At 35.9% G+C, this 18,259-nt stretch overlaps 1 protein-coding gene across 1 annotated transcript in view; it reads left to right on the top strand.

Moving 5' to 3' along the window:
• Window positions 1-950: 950 nt before the first annotated feature.
• Window positions 951-18,259, top strand: part of RORB (RAR related orphan receptor B) — a gene marked incomplete at its 5' end in the record, with an annotated part of 122,545 nt that continues 105,236 nt past the window's right edge. Inside the window, 2 exons of the mRNA XM_083883185.1 lie at window positions 951-1,032; window positions 8,362-8,415. Of these exons, the coding sequence (XP_083739311.1) occupies window positions 951-1,032; window positions 8,362-8,415 (136 nt within the window). The remainder of the gene's footprint in view (window positions 1,033-8,361; window positions 8,416-18,259) is intronic.

Here is an 18,259-nt window from a genome sequence, read left to right as displayed (position 1 = left end):
GTTTTGTTTGGGTGTTTTCATTCTTTCTTCTTCTGCGCACCAGAGCGTCTCCAATTTGAGTAAAGGGGCTGTTTTGCAGAATGTGCCCATCCAGTGATGCCTGGCCAGGAGCCCCAACTCCCCTTTGTGTGGGCAGTTCATCCATGCAAGCCATGGCTCCCATGCCTCTCCTCCCCTGCCCTGAGGATGGCTGTGCAGGGCTGAAGAGAAATATCCTCCCTCTCCTCAGATGCTTTCTTTCTAAACAAGGCCCAGGGCGGTCTGAGTGCACTGGGCAGGGAGAAGGAGGCAGATCTTGCTGCACATCTGGCAGCATCTCTTCTCTTGTGGGATCTATCCCAGCTCTGTAGCCATCTCTCCCATCCCTTTCACTGTGGTGTCAGCTACTGTGAAGGAGTGCAACTCTGCCCCTAAAATGCAAATTTGTATTTGCATTGTATTTATGCTTACGCAATAGGGAATTTACAGGGAAATAGGGAAATAAGGGCTGGGATGGATAGAGGAGAAGAACAAACAGCTTTCATCAGCTTTCATCCTTGTTTGAAACTCCTGTGCAAGAGGTCAGTAAAGTGAAGTTTTACAACGGGTGTGTGTCAAGGCAAGAGCAGTGCTTCACACTGCCTCAATTAAAAAGAAACATTATATGTTAATTGAGCATCTGTGTGGCTTTCCAAATAACAGGAATAAATGAGTGTCGCAGTTCACAGATTGTGAGCTCCCATGAATTCGTGCTTTTAGAGAGCTGTAAGTCTTCCTGTAAAGGTGTAGTTGTTTTTGACTGTATTTGCAGTTGGTTTGAAGGAGGAAACGCTCAGTCTTGAACATGTGAGCTGTTCCCCCAAACTTTCCTGGCTGAGCTGTAATCCTTCCAAGCTGCAGTTGATGCAGTTTGCACAATATTCCTGGGATGTGAAGAGGCTGATATGGTTCATTACTGCTCCACATTGGAGATGGAGGCCAAAAAGTGCCTGAACGTATGCAGCCTGTGCTACCGCGAGCTGAATCCCAGAGCACTGGACAGTCACATAGGCTGTCAGTTGTCCCATCCTGTGGAAGCCAAGCTACCATTTTCCGCTCTTGCGACGGTGTTACAGTCATTGGTCATGTTCTAGCCAAAATAGTAATTTTCTGCACTTCAAACCTTGATTTGAGTCCCATTAAGCATACATAGCCATACTGACTTACAGCAGAGTGAGCATTTGTTGTTTTGGTAGGTCCAGATATTTCCCTCTGAATGGAAAATGGAATTTTTTGAAGTTGATGACTTTTATACCAGTATTTTATAGAGGCAAACATAGGTATAAAAGAAATTTACAATGAGCATTTATCACAGTCTTCCTTCCATCTGTCCCACTCCTGGCAACATCCTGTTGAGGGAGTTAAGAACATAGAATGTGTTCTTCAGTATACTTTTTAGCGAAAGAGAACAGAAAATGCACTAAAATGATTTTGCTGTTTTACTGAAAAAGAAGGCTTAGTTTTTTTCCTTGTCATTTATACTAAATGATTTGTAAATAATACTAAATAATAATAATACTAAATAAATATAATACTAAAATACTATAAATGCATAAATTATAAATACTAAATAAAAATAATACTAAAATTATTTGTAAAGTTGGAAGTCACTAAAAGTTAGTCAATTCTGCTTATAATGCAGCTGTTACACAAATGTGGAAGGTTGACTGTGGTGAAAAAAAAATGTATCAAAATAGGTACTTTTACTCTGGGAACATGCTACTCATATACGTACAAAAGTCAGTTTTGTGATTGTAACTGTTTGAGTTGAGAAAGTGATATTAGTACCCAAGTATTCCACCTATTACAAAAGTAATATTTAAATTTTTCGTTGAAAGTCTTACTAAAAGCTTTTTCTGTTATGTTTTAAAGAAAAGGAGCAGCACAAAACCCTGAAGACAAATTATTTGTGTGTCTTCTGTGTAGTTTTTTTCTTGTTGGTGTTTGGACTGACCAATAACCCGTGTTACGTGATGTTATGTAGTTACTCCATTTTATTAGCATGACTGAAATATTTGTAAGAATAGAAAAGTGATAAAACAGATTGATATTTCTAAGTAAGCTTATTAAGCAATATATACAAATGGACCGTCTAACTTAGAAGTTCTCCTTAATTGAGTAGATGAGTGCCGAGAATCTTTACAGACTCATTAACTTTAAAGGAAAATTATTTTGCAATTTATTCCAGGAAAAGTAAATATAGTTCTGTTTTTAATATGTAGCATTGATATTCTAAAATACATCAATTGCATTGACTGTTTAAAGAAAGGACTTAGGACCTTACCCCACCGTTGTAAAACAAACTTTTCCTCAGTGTAGTGCATCGAGCAACTCCTTAACTGAATAATGTTATTTGACTTCATTGAGACTCCTTGATATGTGATAAAGTACAAGTTTCTGATATTAGGTGTTTACAGGTAAAATTTAATAAATGCCAGCAAATGCTTTGAAAATCATAAGTCAGTAATAAGCGGTGTCACGTAACAAACAATTCAGACGTGTATAGTCAGTAAACAGTGACACCTCTCTGGAATGAACGTAAGTAAAAGGGAAAGCAGGAGAGCCCATTTGTACCTCAGCAATACTTTTACTTTGCATTAGATTGTACTTATATTCCACACAGTATCTTCCATTTACCTTAAATTGTAATATGCTACAGTATTGGAGATCAGTGGAGAGTACATAATGAAAGTTCATCAATAGATAATTCTATGATTTGATATCATGCAGATATTATATAAGAATTTTTTCACCCTATAGTTTTCATTTTTAAGTTACATTTGTTTTTCATAGATGGAAGGCTGGTGACAGTTAATTGAAAAATGATGAAAATATCATGTGTATTGATGGGCTGGGAATAATTTCTCTTTTGTGGTATGCAAAGTATCTGACTTCCACTGTTGGTCTTTTACAAATCCAGTGACAAGTACTAAGTTGGTATGATTTTTCTAATTTGACAAAACAGTAGTAGAGGTCATTTAAGTTTTATGGTTAAAAACTGTGTTTCGCATTTGAGGAGTAGATCTATCAGGAAAGAAAATGCTCTGAGTAGACAAGAATTCTGGAAGTCATAATTCCTGTTTAAAATTTATTTGTGATAATTTGTGGAAAGTTTTTTATGGCACTGTAGAAGGTATTGCTGTATATCATAGTGACACTTGCCTCCTCAGAAATGTGTGGGTAAGGTATACCTTCAACGCTACTGTGTTTATTAAACAGCTGTAGGACCCAGGGTCTGCCGTAGTGGCTGGTTACCTGATACAGGAAAGCAATGCAAAGGGGTGAAATATTCCAAAGTTATCCAAGAAATTCCTACCTGTCAAGCAGTGAATTTCCAGAAATTAAGGTCTGCATTGTGAAATTGAAGAATGCATGTTTTGTAGCTGAAGATGCACATAGGAGTAAATATTGATTGAACTAATCATCTGCTGAATAGAAATGAGCTTTATCAGTACATCAGTATAATGGCTTATGTTAGCTGGACCTTTTGTAGTCCATACCCTGCCCTTTCAACCCACGACCCTGTCAATTTTGCTTTTAATGGGGGAAATCACAGGTGTTACACTTGGTAAATTTGGCTAGATATAATAGTTGTTCCATAGGACAAAATGGAAATGAGTAAAAAGAAAAGGATAAAAATTCTGAGCATTGCTGCACAATCATGAGATAACAGTAGTGTGTTAGTGGTTGTACATTGTTTTGCAGTTCTGAGATGCTGTCTTAGATCACTTGCTGTTGAGCTTAGTAATAAACCTGTTATATCAACTTAAAGTGTAAATTTAAAAAAACTGATACATTTGAATTTAAAATCAGTTTCTTTAAACAGTAATTCTAACAGCTTTGTACATTTAGCACAGTTGGGGCTTTCCATAATGACTTTCATAGACTAGCTGTAGATGTCAAAATGTTGTTCTTTGTGCTCTGTGTTTAAAAAAGTTCAATGTTGTTTTTTCTTCCAATTCTGTATGCAGTCTGGCAAAGTCTGCAGTGCAGCTTGGAGAATAAGACATCACACAGTGTCACTGGGGGTGTGAGACAGAAGGTGCCTTTTGGATTGTGCCATTTCCCTGTTTGTTTCTAATATTGGTTTCATGTGCATATTAAAAACTCTAATTTATGCACACGATTGAGAATACAGTACAGCTGTGATGGCTTGGTCCTTGTTTGACTGAACAATGCTTACTCACTTGAGTGGTCCTATTAATGAGACATTTGGCCCTCTGCATTTTTCCAGTCTTGGAACTATTTTTTATGAAGCAGAAATGTTCGTGCTTAACTTTGCCAGACACATTCTGTTGGAAGTTTATGCAAACAGAATAACAGCTGTTTCTGCCTCTGCTACAAGTATATACGCTAATTTAGCTTGACATAAATGTTGTTACTTTGCTGTTAATTGTGGATTATTTTGATGAATTGCCAATTAAAATGCATGTACACAATTTTTATGGAGGATCTCCACTTTTATTGCACAAAAATGCAAAATTTTTTTAAAATCTTATGTTTATCTGGATCATGGCCATTTAAAACCACATCCTTATTAAGAGTAAGCATCAAGTAATTATGTTTGCTTGACAGCCAAACTCATTTATAAAGAGTTGTCATGGGCCTTGTGTATGTGAGTAGTTCAGTTAGATTTTATGGGACTATTCACAGAAATAAAGCAAACTGAATTTAAGACTGCTTGTTCTGTGTCCCTTGGAAACCCAATGATTTGAGATTGTAAGCAGCGTGAATGATTATAAGGACCACAGGGAATCAACATCATAAGAAGCATACCAAATTTTAAAAAGTCTTCTTGCTCTGAAATTTCAGTAAAATCACCTTCCACTCCTTACTGTCTGCTACTCTTCAGTGTTTGAATACAGTTGTTTGCTATATAAATATTTGCTGGAAAGAAGTGTTTGTAAATATGCTATGTGTTTTCTCTGAGGCTGACACATAAAAAGTATTCAAAAATATTGTTCTTCTGCCAGTTACCAATAAACTACTTTGTTTAATTGTTACACTTATGCTCATTGCTGTGTTGCTGCTAGTAAATAGTGGCCAAATCAGTCTTTAAGTAAAGATTAGGAAAATACATACATTTGTGATATATTTATGCATTAATATGCTACATAGGGTAATAAATATTTTAGTATGGCTAAAGAGCCATATAATTTTAAGGGCAGTTTTGATGATTATTACAAAGTCAGTCTATAAATCAGTTGGTCTGCTTACAGATGTTCTTGAGGTGATTTCACATTCAACTGATTTGTTTTCATTACCTATGGTCACTTAGGTGTCCTGAACATGCAAATACACTCCATAACAAAACCACTCTTTTTAAGAGTCATATTTCTGCTTCATTAATCCATGGTATTCAAAAGGGAGGTTGTCCTTCAGAGTGACACTTCTAAACAACACATGCATTTCCATTACATTTAATTTTTTTACCCTCTCTGAAGCAATCCTTTAGAGGAAAAATGTCTTTACTCTTATAAGCAATTCATTTCTTACAAGTTTCAATTGTTGTTGTTTTTTTTTGTTTGTTTCTTATCTTCCTTTTGTGGGGGTTTTTGTTGTTTTTCTTTTGAATGAAGACATTCATGGGGGAAAAATAGATCAAAAGAAGGCAAAAAAATTAAATTGCAGTTCAGTCTACTGTCGAAATAATTAGCTGTCTAGTGGGTAGCATATTATATTTTGTTGGTCTCAGGTGAAATTATGGTTCTCCTAAAATAAACTTCAAATGTAAAAAGTAAAGACAAAGCTGCTTATAAATAAGCAAGTCTAAATTACTGTTCTCGCTACAACAGGAACTAAAGAGTGATAGGCTTTGTACACTTGAATAGTTTGCAGAGGTTATATTTAGTGTGTATTACACATTGGAAGTTTACACTTGTTTCAGAGATATTTGGAAGCTGTAGACTCAGTCCACAAGTTAATGGCATGTATCAGTTAGCTAGAAGATGGAGAATTGTGGAGGAAATAAATTTCCATATTTATTGGAAATAAGGATCTTTCAAAGAACAGTTTAGTGATTTTACTGTATGTGAACTGTATAAAACTGAGTTTAACAAAATAAGGACCATGTTTTCATTAAAAATGCTGTTTAGAGATGATGTGTGTTGTCTTCTCTTTCCTTGTTGGAAAATATGTCTAGTTTTACTAAGTGAGGGTAGATTTCTGCCAGTCAGCTTTTTCGTTTGAGAGCCTGCCACGAAAGTGCATTTTGGAAATCCTGAGACTTCCCTGCTAGCACAATTTCCTTGATCATTTATGCATGTCAGCAGTGCAGCACTGATTTTGCTTTTCTAAACAAGATGGAAAAATGAAAATAAATATTACATTTCAGCTCCTGGCTGAGTAGTGAAACAGGTGCTCTGTTATTTCTTTTCATATTTGCCTGTCTGGAAGAGGAATGAAGCAGCAGCTGGCTATGAAAAGCATTGCTTTACTTCAGCGCACATTGTTTGGGGGATTTTGTACAATATTTGTACAATGAACTGTGGTAATTAATTGTAATGAACTGAAAGTAACTAGAATGAAGTGAAAGGAGAGACTGTGTTCAGGAGTTGAGGCCAGATACTCAAATGCAGTGGCAGCACAAATATAAACAAATGCAGCACAGTCTAGTGGCACAGAGAAGTAATGGCATTAGAGAAGACGTGTTAATAAGGCCCAATGCCACACATTGATTTCATCTTTGTGAAGAAAATAAAGTTTTATTTTGGAAAGAGCTCCACTGATGGCCAAGGAAAAATTAATTTTGTTTGTTTATGAAATTATATTAAACCTGTTATTATTTTCTTTCAGTGCATTATATAAGCTGTAGAAGTATCTTTCAGCAAGCCGGACTTGTCCTTTTAATGACACAAACCACTCTCTCTGTAGAAATACACATGGAAATGGAAAGGTGATATGAGAAACATCAGCTTAACTGTTTTGTTTAATGTATGGAAACCTATAATAAATATTATACCATAGGTAGTATGAATGCAGTAGTGCACCAGAAATCTTTTTTTAGCTATACCTACTAGAATACTGGGACATTAGCACTTAAAATTAATGTTGCATTTAAAAAAGTAAAGAATTAGCAACATTTTCACAGAGTTTTCTCATTCAAAAATCTATGTATTTTATTTAGAATATTTTGTAGCCATAGCCAATTTTGGAAAACTCAGTTTATAATAATCTCACACATGGGTACTTGAATAAGGAGAAAGATTAAAACAACAAAGTCAGTGGAGGCAAAATATGGTTGATTAACTTCCATTGAGAGTAACTTGAACTACAAATTATTCCATGGCTTGAAGAATGTCAACATCATGTTCCACTACAATTTGTAAAGCAATTCTTTGTGCTTATGAAAATAAATTCCTTATTCAGACTTGGTTGAGAAAAAAGGCATTACCAGTGCTGTAGCAGTTGTTACAGTATTAAAGATAAAACTTCAAAAGTACCTAGTAATCTCCATAATTTAGGCAGAATTTAATTAATGATTAGTATATTATTAAAAGAACAGAAAGAAAGGTATTGCATGCAATATCCGCTCTAACGTTTAGAGAAGCAATGATAACAAACAAAGATTTTTTTTGGAGAAACTGTTTGTACGTGATAGTATTTCAAACAAATGTATACTACAGTAAATTACATCAACTGAATGAAATCTATCTGCAGAGCTGTGTATCTTTAATTTTGAAATAGAATTCCTTATAGACTTTGCTGGAACGTCTTATGTAAAAATCACAGTACAATATGTTCTCATTGGTTTTTTACAGCCCACTGATTTTTTGAAAGTGGGAGAGCTAATCAGTTTGGAGTTCAGTGGATAAGAAGGAAGAGAACTTGTGCCATCCTCATTCAGGTGCCTATGCAAAATCACTTTCTTTGTTTATCATTGCTTTGTGTTTACCAAAATTCCAATATTTTTTTTTTTTTAATATGATTGGCCAAAACGTGTTCTAAATCAGCAATTCCTACAAACTCTAGTGGAAGTGCCATGAAAACAGAATATTAAATAAGACCTTTTGCAGCAAGCTATTTTCAGGCTTAAACAGGATTGAGGAGAAAAAGATTGTACCAGCTGCATCATAAAACTGACAGAGAGAAATGTATGCTTTCAAGAGGGAATTTAATCAGGAGCAAGAGAAAATAGAGGGGAAGAAAAGGATGGTAAATGTGTATAAACAACAAATTGAATAGAAGGGATGCTGTTTTGAAATACAGTTACATTCAAGAAGCAAGTGGAAATGTAAAGGAAAAGAACAATATAAAACAGAAGAGTGAGGAGGTGGAAGGGGTTTTGATGTGAGCAGTCCTGTGCTACAAAGTGCTGGAGTTTTCAATTTCCACTTATTGCAGGTGGAGTTAACTACAGTGGGCCTGATGTTGGAATTGAGAAAGAAAAAGAGAAGTGTAAGTAACAGAAAAAGAAGAAAATTAAAGAAAAGAACAAATATATGATATGAATGTATTCATTCTACTTTCTGTTACTTGATGTTGCATGTAATTTTTTTGTAATGGGACTTCAAACAGGTATTCAGCTAAATGCTGACATTAGGCATCCACTTCCATTCGTTTCACTGTGTATATCCAGAGCTCAGCTACTCAAGAATGCTGCAAGTTGGGGCATCACACATACAGACAGTTATGTAAGCTGTCTGTACAAGCTTGGCATTCACAGCACTTCAGCAAAGTTACTTATTTGTGAAATTGAAATGTCATTTGCAAAATACATCCAAACCTGATCTTTTTAAACTCTGGATCAAATCAAATTAGGTTTGGATTTTTATTTCCTCTTTTTTTCTATTATTTTTTTCTGTTCCTCTTTCTTTCTCTGAATTTTTTTCAGTCACTTTCGTTGAAAAGCTGTACACCCAGAAAAGTACTTGAAACTGAGATTCATTCACTTGTTAGAAAATGTGTAATTGGTTCCCTAAACTATGCATCACACATCCCTGTGTATTACAGAGAGTTATTTTGTTCTTTCCAACCTTTTGTTTCTTTTGGTGTGCTTTGCTTGGGTTGTGCTACTATGAAGAAATAAGCAGTTTGTTAATTCTTGGCTGGGTTACATCTCCATGAAGTACCTCTATTACATTTTTATGCTTGTAGCCTTGGAAATAGATTAGGTGCTTGAGAGTTGAATCTCTGCTTCCCTATTGCTTCTTGCTTGCCAGCACCTGCTCTTTCTTCTGTCTGGTAAAAGAATATGCCAATTTGTTTATTGGCTTTGTTTTGTTTGTTTGTTTTGTTTGTATGGGAGTTTTGGAGTGGGGTGTTGGGGTTTTTTTGGTTGGATTTTTTTGTTGTTATTTGTTTGTGGGGGGGTTGTTTGATTAGTGGTTTTGATTGTTTTGTGGGGTTTTTGGTGGTTTGGGGATGGGTGGTTGGCTGTTTTTTTGTTGTTACTTAAAAAAAAAAAACCAACACTGATTTGTTATGTAGATTTTAGTTTTTGGAGATGGTGGAAATACATGGCAATAAAGGAATAGTGTCCTATCTAATTGCAGCATCATATTCTTTTGTAAGACAGAAAAAAACATTTTTAGATCTTCTCTCCATGCTCAGAAGAGAAAGAGAAATGGAGAATGCTCTTACAGTGCTCTCCATTTCTCTTAAGACCAGGGTGATTTTTAAGTATATACCCTTGACTAACTTTTCTTTCTATAGCAGCCCCACAAAGCTTATTACAGAACCAAACAATTGCAGAACTCTCCATGACCAAAAAGAAAATGATCTCACTTTTCAGAAAACTACACTGAAAATGTAAGAGGTACATTTATATGAAATCTCTTGATTTCCCACATCCATCCTGGAATTTTCTGTAAGTCCTAAGCATAAAACAGGCAGAGAGCCAAGCTGTCATCCGTTAACATCTATTTCATCCTTTTGCAGGATCAGTTGAGCTAGGGGAGGGTATATGTCTCAGAGTCTTTATGCTATTACTGAAATGTTTAGGAATGTATCTGATTTTTAGCCAGTCTTAACCTGCATTATCGTTTGGGCACAAATGAACAGCAGTATAAAATAATTTCAGGAAATGAATGCTATTAAATGCATATTGTGATTTTTCATAATGTCCAAAATAGCATTTTTTTAATATATGTTTCACTGTGGAACCAAGACAAATGATGAACTCTTAGGAATAATATGAGTTGTTTAAGAGTTACGTTTCACTTCAGGATTAAGGCTGTTCTTGTGTGTGCTTAGAGCTTTCCTGTTGGTATATTAAGGAGTACTAAACAATTAATATTTTACATGCTGGTCAGGAAGCTGATTGAAAAGGCTTTGGATTTTAGATGCGTGTATAGAAGTGTTTTGTATTTTGTGAGAGGATAGGTGGTATTTTCATACATTTATGTGTCGAACAGTCCCTTAAAAATTAAGTGATGTTATTTTCTTATGATGTGAATTCAACAAAACATTTACAGTAGGAGTTGTATGCGCATCCAATATTCAAACTTTCCTTTAATAGCTATGTATTTTTTTAGTTTATTTTGAAGATTAAAAAGTGCAAATGGCATGTTCCAATCCTGTTTGTATATCAGAATTTTTCTCTTAGAGCTAACCAGTATTTACAAATGTATGTATACTGGTATAAATACTGGGGTTTTATTGCAGTTAACCTTTTAGATTTTTTGTGTTGCATTCATTTAAATTCCCATCTCCACTGCTCTCTGATTACTGATTGCTTCTTAGTACATTTCATATTCTTCTGGTGTTTGTGGTTGTTAATTTTGTGGCCTGCTTCTGTAACAGGCGTACTGGCAGACTCAATAGAAGAAGTATTGAACTGTTGAGGTGTCACAGGTGAACTTGATCCTTCCACACTGTTCATTACAGTCATTAGAAAGGCAGGTTGAAGAAGGGTCTCCATACCAGAGTATTCCATAGCTACACAGACTTATTAATGCTTTTGGTAATGGCATTTAGCAACTATCCATATGCAAGAAAACCAAGAAAGCGTGCTGAGTTATGTTGTTTAATTTTTTTTGTTCTGCATGATGGTTTCTACCCCTGTGACAGATGCTAGTTCCCCTTCGGTTGCAGATATGGTCAATGTCTTCTGCATTAAGAAAAACAAGCAGAAGCCTTTTGTACAATGAAATTTTCTCAGTTAAATTGAAACTTTCAAAAACCTAGGGGTTTTGCTCTTAAGTGCCTTCACACTTCAGAGTGTATTCTTTAATTGAAAAAGGTGCTAGATTGATATCCCTTGTGTACCCTGCAGAAGTTTAGGATCTGTTCCTGGAGGGTTTTGTGACATGCAGGTATTTGCCTGGGTGGGGTGACTGATGTGCAAAGTCCTTGTCAGGCTGATGTTTGGTGCAGACCTGGTGGAGGTCAGGGGCCCGAGCTGCCCATGGCATTGGAGCTGCTCTCTCCCATGCTGCTTCCCTGTTGTACCTCAGCAGTGACCTTGAAAGACCCTTTTCCTGTGGCTGCTGTAACCTTGGCCTAGCCACTGACAGTGGCAACAGGGGTGCCAATTAGCGCTATGTGATGGGGTTTGTTTTTCCTTTGTAATGAACAAAGTCCATTGAGGACTGGATTGACACCAACAGCTTACTTCATGCAGGCCACCAAGTGCCATGGTATTTTTATTTTGCTCAGTCACTACTGACCTGGTGTTGAACCTTCATGGGTAATCTGTATACAGTCTCTGTGCCTACCATTAATTTTAAATTGTTGTACTTGGTAGAAGAGGTTTCCTTCTGAAGTAAGATTTGTGAGCATAGTATTACGTAACAAATATGTAAAATACCTCAATTTATTTCTTGTGGTTAGATGCTGAATTTGACTCTGCTCTTATAAAATTCACAAATTTTAGGAAAATCCTGAATAACTAACTAGACATAAAAAAAGAGGAACAGCAGGAATGACAGGAGCATTAGAATTTTGCAAAAAATAAGGAGAATCCTGTGTGTTACAATAAGCTTTGCAAAATACTGCAGAAACATGAGAGTCTCTGTTCTGTTATGTACATCTCATAAGTGATCTGAGGACATCTTTAGTTTACCAGGACTTTTCTGTCAAAAGTATTTAAATATATTGAGGCATATCACAAGCTTCTAAGGTTTCAGAGATAGAAAACTGAGCTGAAAAATGAAATTGTTCTTCATTATTATGTGCAGTCCAGGATTAAATTGGTCATTCAGAAACGGTTTTTATTTTTCTGTCAGATGAAAAATTACTTTACTCATTATTTTTATTTCTTCTTTTAAATATGCATTAACAAGCTATTCTTAAGGTCCAATAGAAGTGGTATCCACTATTATGTGTTTAATAAAATCGGTGATGCCAAATTTCAAGTGACATGTATGAGGGTGAGTACTAGACTTGTCAGCTCAATGCAACAGTCTTGACTTTTGCTTTTGCAGTATTCTTGATATTTTAAAACTTTAAATTATTTGGTTTTGTTTTTCTTTTCCCACCCAGCGAAAGCTGTGATGCTTTACAGTGAAGTGTATTACAAGCTGTCCGCAATTTAAAATCACGTGGTAGTGAAGCTAAAGTTAAGAAAGTATTAGAACTTTGTTATTACTAACAGTAGCAGTCAGGAAAGCACAGGATGAGCAGAACTGTGTTGTCATAATAGGGCTGAGATTGGACTGTGGATATATCCTCTTCAAATAGCTGTCTCAGTGCTGAAAAGAATAAGTATTAGAGTTATTTTCAATTCATATATGAAAAGAATCCTGTAAATGTTGAAATGTTAGCAAAGTCTGCCAAAAAAAATTTACTCCAATTCAGTACCTTTGTGTGGCTACATATCTGAGAATGAGATAAGACTAGAGGCAGGAGGGGCAAGTGTATGACTTGGTGCAAGCAATATGGTGAAGTGGGGTAAAGAGTTCTGTGCAAAATTGACAGAACTTGGGGAAGAAGACACTTCAGTCTCTCAGTACATCTCCTTCCCAAGTACATTTACTTCCATCACAATGAGCTAGAAGAGATCTTTGTTTATTAGTGTGGTGCCCCTGAGACCTAATTTAGCTTTTACAGCAAATTCAGAAAGAGAGTGGGAAAGAGAGAACAGAACAAAGATGTGCCCCAAAGTTTGCACCACAAATATTGGTATTATAGTTGCTTCTGTAAATCCTGTAAAAGAAATGCTCCTGTTTTGGACTTTCTGCTAAAGGAGGGCTGAACTTCAGGATGCATATTGTTTCATTATCCAGTTGTGATAAGGAGGAGATGGTATAAATGTGTGATGTAAGGGAGCAGTGCCTTTGTTATTCTTAAATAACAAGTAGAAAACCATTAAAGACAAGCATATCAGAATAATTTTGCTTCTGAAGATATGATTTTTCTTATTAAGTCACAGTATTAGAAGCATATATTGGATCTAATTCACTGAACACTAAGAAAATTTAATTCTCAGGAGTCTTAAAACTTCAGAGTATGACAGTTCTTATTCCTTTATTTGAGCAACTTCTCTCTGTTTGAGAGTTCAGAATGGTTTTGCCTTCATTTAGCACATAATTTTTTGCAAAGTTCATCTTTGGACCTCTGGATTTAGAGCTATTGTGATGTCTTTGCGTATTTTTTTCCTGTAGTTTGCAAGTATGTTTTCATCATGAATGAAGTATTGTGTGTTCATGTACTCCCATGAATCTTACCCAGTATGACTCTTTCCCCCTTGAGTATTGACATCAGCTCTCAAATTTACCACTCTACAAATGTGCCCTGTGGCTATTTTAGAAGTAGAATATGAAAAATTCAGATCTGGGGGAAGTTTGCTTTGGAGTAATGTAGCATTCAGCTATCAAAACAGAAATACTGCTTTGATATTCAGGGTTACAGACAGATGTGGTGATATATTTTTGGTTAAAATTAGATTAATTAAATCTCTCATTAGTTGATTTAACTTGAGGTTTTATTGGCAGTTTAATGGTTGATCCAGTTGTCCTGCAGCTTCATATCTCACATTAACATTTCTGTCAAAGTGTATTTGATAAATAAAACATGGGTTTGTCAACAACAGATGGAAAGCTGATTTGAGTCAGCTCAAAAACAGGCATTTAAAATGCATGTTGCTAATAAAGTCATACTTATACTTTATTTATCATCTGATTTTGACTTGCTTCTTGCTTTCTGTCCCTTGTCTGAAGAGGTCTCACTAGTAAATACACTGCTTCAACAAAGTTGTGCTCACAAAGGCAATCATAGGTTGTGTCATCCTTGCTGAAACTTGTTTCTGCAGTTGCTAGGCAGCCCCATTTGAACCAGCTGAAAGCACAGAGCAATTCCCCTCAGCAGCAGATTTCAATTAAAGATCTGGACATACAGCTGGTTTCTTTGGCTGGTCAGCTCCAGTAGTGAAAGGGAAGGCTTCAAGAGCTGTGCTGTGCAACAGCTTGATTCCTTAGGGTTTTCTATAGTAAATTCTCTCTGGGTATTGTAGAAAAATATTTAAACAAATAATTGAGCTCTTTCTGTTTTCTCTTGTATGCATGAACTTGCAGGGGAAACTAGTGTTTGCGTTGATTTTTTTTTCCTTCGTTTTCAAAACAGATTTTATCCCCTCTGTGGTTGGTTGAGGGGGAAAAACAACTGAACATGAACCAACAGAAAATCACATCTGAATCTACACTATGATTAGGAATTCCTCAAAGACACTGTGCCAAAGCTTTCTTCTGCCAAAGAAGGAAGCTTATTAGGCATTTTCAAAAACATTTTGGAATCTGTTTGGAAGTATTATGTCTTAAACAAAAACTGAGAATAATCAAGAAGTCTTGGGATTAACATATTACCTAGCCATTCTAAAATAATTTTTTTAAAGGTCTATTTGTGTGTGTGTGTTTAGGAGTTAGCTGGGAACACAAAATCTATGAAAAGTAAATTGAATTAGAACCATGTGTGCTGTGTCATGGCTGGAAAAACTGAAGTGACAAAAGCAGGTTTTGGTATGGTGTCATTTGATAAAAATCTGGGTAAATTGTGCTAGCTTAACCAAATTAACTTAGTTACACAATCTGAAGCAGAGATTGAAGCACTTTTGTCAACTGGTAGCTGTCTTGTACTATCAAAATGTAAATACTTTACTCTTGCATGTCTTGTTTGTGGGCAGGTAAGGCAGAATTTAACCATTTACTTCATGTTTAGAATACATCTCTTATTCTATTCCTCAACACTCTCTTAACATACATTTTTCTATCAAAGGTGATATAGAATTTGCTTGTCAGAATAACACTACACTACTGTTTTCATCCAAATTTTGATAGTGGATAGGACTAACATATTACTTAGTCCTTCTATGAAGAAGAAGCAGTAAGATCATAGTGAGTGAGCAGTACATTTTACAAGGTTTTCCACAACAGTGCAGTAAAATTTATTACAATTTGTATTCTGATCTCTGTTGCCATAATGCAGTTGTTTAGTTTCCCTTAATTTACCAGTGTTATGGTAGAGATTTTCTGTAAAATTTTGTTTTATTATAAATGTGTCCTACAGTTTGCTTTTTCACCAAGTTCTGTCCAAATGCAAAAAATGTTCTTTCACTTATCAGAGAAAGAGATGGGTGCTGTGTGTCCATTTTTAAGTAAACATGTGTAAATAGTTTTAGTTCTCCTAAAGATTTCCTGAGGTTTGTTCTCTTCTGCTCTTTCTAGTTGCCAGAGATGGTCTCTGAGGCACTATCAGGCTGGATACTTAATTCATTATTTTTCCAAGCATCATCACAATGCTACCCAAAGCAGGTGCTCCATACAAACCCCCATGATCCACTCCATATTATGACTTTGCTGTCTCATTTAATGCTATTTTCCATCCATTAGGAGGTTCCTCCATTGTCTCCTTTGCCCCCCCCAACATGGACTTCACATAACCCTTTGGATGTGGACATTACTCAGTAGCACTAAAGGGGTTTGACACAGAGCAGTATGGGGAATTAAGACAAATTCCAGGACATTAAATCATTGTGAAGTCACTTTCTCTTCTTATAAGTGAAATATTCTGTATATCATCTCTATCCCTGAACAGGCAATAACTTTTTTGGGTGTATCCAGCGTCTTTCCATCCCTGGGGTTAAGAGTAAAAAGTTCACTAAAAATTGTTACTATACTCTTTGTAGAAATGGTATGCTATCTTATGGTCTGTGTTTTGTAGCAATTGTGATGTGAAGATCATCAAATGGATACTGCTGACTTGATTTTTTTACAGTAATCATCTTGGATGGAGGAAATCATGGGAAGTCAGTGTTACTCTTGCTCTTGCTCAGCTTTCAGCTTTCTCCTCATGACACATCTCAGTCCCTAGATAGACCTTCTAGGGACTGAAAAGATCTTCCTCTGGAAGCTGTCTTCATTTTTGCAAGCATCCAGCTGTAGATAGGCCAGCAAAGACTGATTGTGGTAGAAACAGAGATGGTTTTGGGCGTCACTCTGGGGTGTATCTGTGGAGCTGCTGTCTGTGGCAAGCATTTTGAATGCTGCTTCTCAACAGGCTTAGGGATGCTGAGGAAGTGATGCTTTCAGGTATGGCCCAAAGGCAAAGACAGTATACACAACAAATTTTGCTCAGCTGTGTTCTCTCAGGAGAATGTAGATGCAGAGTAGAAATAATGGTGATTTAGCTTTTTCATCACACTGCTGTATAATATCTTAAGTCTCTTAAATTTGCAAACTGAGTGTTAAAAGTGTACTAAAAGTTTCTGAAGTATACACTTGGAAGGAGTAGCCTGAAGTCAAGCTTGACAAGGATGTCCTTGTTCCCTGTATTTACTGTCTTCTGTGACTCTTCTGAGAATATTACTGTTTCTGCTGAAGTTAAGTCATTAGCTTGTGTGTCTGAGGACTCCTTCCCAACCCCAACTTTGTAGGAACAAGGTGAAAAGTATAAATTAGATCCAAAATGTTTTCTTGCCTTTACCTCTGATAAAGCATTCCAGCCATCTCTTCCAGTTTTCGTCTACTTTTACTTGTATTTCTCTTTTATTAGTCTCTTCCTTTCATCTGATGTTTCTACATTCATCTCCACTTTCATTTACTTTTTATTCTTCAATCTCCAGATGTCAGCTTTTTTCCCTGTACATGGATTATTCCTCCTCTATTGCTCTAGCCCTTAAAACTATGACTTTTCACTAGTCACTGCTTTTATGGTCATTTTCTCTAAACCCTTGAGTCTCCAAAGGTCATGCATGCAGTTCAGGCTTTCTTATCAGAGTAAGTTTCTTTAATGTTTTTGTCATTGAGGAGGCGACTGCAAAATTACTCAGTGGTTATCCTGGACATACGTAGCTGTTCAGTGGGCTTACACAACTCATATTGTCTCCATAAAGGTTAAATATGATAAAAGAAATTACTGTTTTCACTGTAATGCTACTGATTTTTAAGGTGAGTTTGTGCTAGTGCAGATGTTTTTCTGATACCATAAAAACCTAGATTATTATCCACTAAATCATTATAAATTCAGTTTGGCACCTATGACAGGTATGACTCTAAAAGCCTCTTCTTGGCTACAGAATCCTTAAGCTCTGTGAGCCTACATTTAGCATGAAATTAAAAGCATGCTAGCTTTGTACCTCTCAGCATAGTCTATGCAATGCAGAGAGTGTTCCTCTGCACTGTGCTCTTTTGAGGGTCAAATCCATAAATACCTAACAGGGCAAGTTATATACTGACCACTGATGCTCTTCATTTATAATACTTTCAAAAGACTCAATGCATCAGAAATAGGGCAAGGATGGTTCCTTAGTCCCAGAGAGTTCCAGATTTACATGCTCAAGTCTTGGATCTATTTTCCAGATTGGAAACTAATCAGATAAAGTAGCTACTGGCTCTGAAACTGATTTTCCTCCTAAAGGAGATTTGGTGACAGTGCTAAAGAACCATGCTCTCTCTTATTGTCCCTTGATCTTCACCTTACTTCCACCTTTAACTAAATAATGGGTAGTGACATGAGGAAAAACTAAGAATATTGATGACCCGTCATAATGTTTTTGAAACCTCTGTGAGTTCATAAAGGTGAATGTTATGGTGTCTTCATCTCTCAACAAGTGTAGGCTTTAGCTGCCATATCATGTGGCAGTAAAAATAGTTGTTTGGATTTTCAAGTTCTATTAATCATCACTATTCTGTTGAAAATGCTGAAGTTGTGATAATTTTCTCCAGCTGATAATTTGCATGAATGGGTGAGTTGTATTAATGTTTTTAAAAACAATAATTAAGACATCTGTGTCAAAATTTAGTCATCATTCACTTTTAATGGAATGATGAGGGTGTCTTCTAAATGTACAGCTTCAAATGCCAAACTA

This window comes from Zosterops lateralis (assembly GCF_965231275.1).
Source record: "Zosterops lateralis genome assembly, chromosome: Z".
In the NCBI taxonomy this organism is placed as follows: domain Eukaryota; kingdom Metazoa; phylum Chordata; class Aves; order Passeriformes; family Zosteropidae; genus Zosterops; species Zosterops lateralis.
The sequence above is the reverse complement of the archived record's forward strand: the minus strand, read 5'-3'. Positions and strand labels throughout refer to the sequence as shown.